Genomic DNA, 5,159 nt, shown 5'->3' with positions numbered 1-5,159 from the left:
GTAATCGAGACACAGTCGTCCCTAGCCTAAGTTACTATTCGGAAATCATAAACCCTGGATAACATTTTTCCCTGATTCTAACATTATTTAAGGCTATTGGTAGAGATTCACAGAATAAGAGAATATTGTAACCGGGAGATTGCCACACAGACCGTATACCTATCGCTGTATTTTCTTTTAACAACATAGGTGGTTACGATGGCAACGAGTTTCTCTCCAGTGTGGAGGTCTATGACCCCTCCCGCGACACGTGGACAAGAACTACTGTGATGCCCTGTGGCAAGTCGGGTCACGCGGTGGTCACGAGTAGAGAGCCAGTGGCAGCCATCGCTGCCTCCGCCACCACCTCCACCTCCCCCTCTGTTGTGAAGTGAAGTGGTTTTCCTTTCTTCCTTCCCAGCGTCCCTTTGTACAGTCTCCTCCTCCCTCTCCCTCCCTCGCCTTCTCTGCACTGAACGAACACATGTGACTGTTTTGATGTTCCAACTGGTCATCGGAGTCATGTTTGTACACAAAGACCTCATTTGTCCTTTTTGCAGCAGTCCGCTCATTCACTCATTTCCTCATATATGTGGTGTGTATGTGTGCATGCGTTAATGTGAGCGGTTGCATCCTTTCTCCCCTCCACCTGACATCTCTAGCTCGATTCGGTCTGTGCTGTTCCTACGTACGCACGTACACATCAGTAGACAGGCAGACAGGTAAGCGCATTCACTACCTCCGAGGCTACAACCAAATGTTTCTGCCTATCTCAATCTCAATTATATTCCTTTTTGTACGTAATTGGATGGAGTTTTTCTGATGTTGTTGTGGTGTGGAGTGAGTGGAGTTTTCCGAGTCGGGTACCTAAAGGGTGGAGGGCCACGGCAACGCCGTACAGGTTGGATACGCGGTGTCTATTTGCGGGGTTGAGGGGAAGCCTTGTTACTTATCTTTGGTTGTGTTACGGTTTTTAGATGTTAGGCGTTTTACAAGGAGAAGTAACCACAGCAGTTCCCCAAGGAATCGCACCTGCTTGACACTTGTTGTTGATGTTCTTACTTTCTCTTGTCCATCTTTTGGCTAGTTTTGTAAGCGAAGTCGCTTTGAAGACGGAAAGAAGGACCTTAGGGTGAGTGCTGGTACCGCTTCTATCGGCGCCGGTTTTGAATCCTCATTGAGTATTGACTATGGCAGAGAGCGGCCAAGGCGTGAGAGAAATGATGCTCTGTGGACATCGGAAGAGATGGATCGGCAAACTATTGGTCTACAGACAACTAAACATGGCTACTTGTGGGATTGAGTTATGGCTATCTCTCTGGTCGGTCAGAAGGACCAGCCAACCCGTCAGCTCGTGAATGCGGCTGTACTTGACAGTTTAGCCGTGTCTGGTCTTTCACCAGGCTCGAGCGTCCCGATTGGTTGTCTTGAGTGGAGCCATTGTCCACGTGTACGTGTTATTCGTAGTCCTCTATCATCCGCACTATCACATTTATAATGCTTTAAATGTTTGTTTAACACTGCGTTTTGATTCCACAGGCACTTGAGGGCCAACCATTGTACTTCTGTTCGTCAGCATGGTCCAGAGACCATGCCGATGTCTTTAACTCTTCTCTACGTTAATAATATATCTTTTGCTATACTCTTATAACTTCGTAGCGTCCGTAGACTTCCATGATGATGAAATGAGACATAGTACTCGGACAGAATATATATTGTCAACATACAGAAAGGCTTGGAGTCTACTGGGATGGTCCGGAGGCCAGACCCTTCCGGTGAAGGTAAAATGATGGAGAGCACAAATGACCTGTTTTCGAAACCTGGGGCTCCCCTTGGCCTATCTCGCATGTCCACTATCGCAACGCAGTTGGTGCTGTAAGGAAAGACTTACAAGCCAAACACTCCACTGATTGAGTTAGCGCACAAATGGGAAGATACTCGATCCCAACGTCACTGATCCCTCTGGGCCATTCCACTAGTTCTGGAGTTTCGTCCTGTCGGGGAACTGTATTGGGGCAAGGGCAAATGAGCAGACCACCACATATACCCACCGCTAGTCGTAGGAACACTGGCCCAAAAGTGGGGTTGTATAACAAAGGACGGAGTTTAACATAGTACCGTGGGGATAAGATTTCGCATCTATTCCTCTTTGCCGCTTGGTTCCTACATCAGTGCTGTCCAGCCACATCCATCTGGGTTCTACTCAGCTATTAGGGGTGTGGGTGAGGTATTGCGTGGTCTTTTAATTGACATCTTCATGCAGGCATCACAGACAGATCCATAATGAACTTTTCCAGATGGTTCACGGTTGGTGTCGACCACATAACTGGAGTTGTTTGCAAAGTTTGACGTCATTTTCATCCATTCAGCTAGGACTCTTCACAGGTTTTCGCATCGGTGTCGGATGCCCTTCTTCAGGCACAATGTTTATCATCCAGTAGTAAAAATCAGGATAGTCGTCCTTGCCGCTGCCCCCGATGTAGCGCCCCGAGATCTCCCTGAAGGTGAAAGTAGACAGTACTCGTTGACATACGGAAGGGCTTGGGGGCTACTGGTATGAGAGTGCCAGTATGGAGGCTGGTGGTGTGGCTTCGAGACCGGCCTCCCTGAGTTGAAGTACAGCCTACGGAGACGAAAAATCACGATGTTAGATCCCCACAGCAAATCTCGCTAAATATCACCGAATTCCCACTACTCAATTTAACTAGCTTGAATTTAAATTATTGTTTACTTCTGTATGGGTACATTTTTTATTTTCATAAAACTTGTTATTCTATTGCACCTCCTACGGCGTCTCCCGAGGTCGTCATAAGCCATGCCAGAACAGAGGAATATGTATTTATGCCCAGAAGAGCCGAAGACTATTAACATGGTCTGTAGAGTGAGGACCTAGCGTAGCTAGACATTCAGTTAAACAACTATCAAAGCGCCACAATATGATCTGCGTAATTTCCACAACTGTTGAATGGACTTAGTTCAATTTAAATAAGTCAACATCAACAGAAGTTATTACACTTCAGGATTGACTATCAAATCAACACCCCTCTAAAATTAGAATCAGGGAAAGGAAAAGGGGGCTCCGCCATAGTATCTTAGCTGGTTGGACCGGCTTTTGGATCATGCCAAGAGCCCCATCCCTTCTGCATATCGACAGCATTGTCTTCTTTCCTCTAAAGGGGAGTCTCAGGGCGCTAAATTGGTGGTAGCGGTGGGATGGTGTAGCGATTTGGAGGAACGAGGGGCAAGTACATAGGGATGCCAAAATAACCAAAGGTGAATGGCAATGTAATCCAAAACCGATACGAGCGGCGGACGGCACTTGGGCTCCACTGAGGCTTTTTGAAGAACGGTTTTACTGTAATTAGAGTGGATAGTAGAGGCCATATAGCTTAATGCGATTCGTATGGGATACGTGTATTTAGTAATAATGAAGAAAACATCGAGCGAGTAAGTTCGAGACGACAAAAGAATAAACGTCAATATGACAATACATTTAATGCCAGCCCAGTAGTTTCATAGTGCTTTCAATGCTGTCAGTGAAGTCGTTGTGTTGGCGACAGACACAAAGGCTATCAGTTGATTGGTGGCGCGCACGTTTGGGTGTAACAATTTGGAGCCGGAGTCGGAATTGACGCCATAAGTGAGTTCCAGCCCATGAGAAGTCGCCAACTGTTGGACGAAGTTCACATCATTTATGCACTTACAACTGTGGTGCATAGAATCTGTCGGTGATTTCGTATAGTTGGGTAATCAATGTTGTATCAGCGACACGACAAATTCTGCCGGAAAGACGTCTCCAGCGCCGCATATACACTGAAGAACATTTCGCCCACACCGTCATGCATTACATCGCGCATAGTTATAGCCAAAAGAATGGCGGACGAAACGATCCTCTTCTTTACATGATGACAAACACAGATGTGATTGCACGTGCTGAGCATAAAATTTCAGTCGACCAGTGACCTAAGGCATTTCCTAGGATTTGTCGAGCAAAACACGTGGCACGGTATTGAGATGTCTAGCAAATCCTCCCGTTATCTACCAAGCCATATCAGAGGTGATACTGCACATAAGTTGAATCGGAGCTTCGGCATGTGCGAAAGCAGGAGTGAAAAATGTGCCAAATATTTCTTAAGGAACACCGTATCCGCCTCCTCCAAGTGGCTGGCCAACTTGCTGCATCCGTCCTTGAGCAGCGACGCTGCCAACTCCTAGCAGGAGAAATCTCAGGGCACTAAACTGTTGGCAGCGAAAAGGACAGCTATCCTGAATTCTACTGCTGGTTGGCAAAACATGGCGTAATGGAGGAAGGCCGTATACTGCAGATGGAAGGATCGGTGATAATCCCTGACTGAAGGGTCGAAAATGAGGTCCACCTTCGGCGACTACCCCTGCCCGTGTTCAGCATGAATATATTTACCAAATAAAGTAATAACCATGATCCAGTTAAAAAATTCCTTACGACACCGTCCACAGTGCCGACATGGATGGTAATGAGGTAAACACGCTATAACTCCACCACTTCTCAACCAGATGGGTGGGACCCAGGCGGATATAGCGAAGCATGACAGAACTGAGAACAAAAGTGCGAGAAGGAATGGATGCAAAATTCTTTACCCATTAAATCATGCTAAACCTCTGCCTGTGTTATATATGTAACGTCCCGGGACTTCCCTAAAGACGAAAGAAGATACAATACTCGGGCAGAATACACATAATCAGCACAGAGAAGGTGTCTGGTCTACTGGAATGGCTCAAATGGCAGCCCACTTAGCGAGGTACAGGAAGGCCAATTCAAAGTACAAAAGTGGCGCCCTACCAATATCAAAGGATAAACCACCATCGTATTGCATATAACTCTACTTTGATGCTACACACAATTTCTACACAATTTCTGAACACGACAATACTCTAAATCCAACAGACCTTTAAGAGTGGTTTATGGCATTGCGGCCAAATATCTTCTTGGTTGTACAAAAATTCAATAACCGGCGCAGCTGCTTCCCGGGTGTTTTTCTTTTAGCACCAATTAAGTTGCAATAGCTGACTTGGAAGGAAGATTAAGGAGAGCGCCGAAAACAACGCTCAAAAGAAGAGAGGAACTGTGCAATACTATGGTTGCTGGTTTAACACTCACTTTTGGTAATGTAGCGTCCCGAGACTCCCTTAAGACGAAAGAA

General features: G+C 46.2%; 1 protein-coding gene across 1 annotated transcript in view; it reads left to right on the top strand. All coding sequences in view use genetic code 11, as the record gives it.

The window, feature by feature from the left end:
• The window catches only part of EGR_00710 (Kelch-like ECH-associated protein), a gene marked incomplete at both ends in the record, with an annotated part of 26,825 nt that extends 26,451 nt beyond the window's left edge, over positions 1 to 374 (top strand). Inside the window, one exon of the mRNA XM_024489959.1 lies at positions 190 to 374. Coding sequence (XP_024355362.1) covers positions 190 to 374 — 185 coding nt within the window. The remainder of the gene's footprint in view (positions 1 to 189) is intronic.
• Between the last annotated feature and the right edge of the window lie 4,785 nt (positions 375 to 5,159).

Source organism: Echinococcus granulosus (assembly GCF_000524195.1).
Source record: "Echinococcus granulosus chromosome Unknown EG_S00003, whole genome shotgun sequence".
NCBI classification, from domain to species: domain Eukaryota; kingdom Metazoa; phylum Platyhelminthes; class Cestoda; order Cyclophyllidea; family Taeniidae; genus Echinococcus; species Echinococcus granulosus.
The sequence above is the reverse complement of the archived record's forward strand: the minus strand, read 5'-3'. Positions and strand labels throughout refer to the sequence as shown.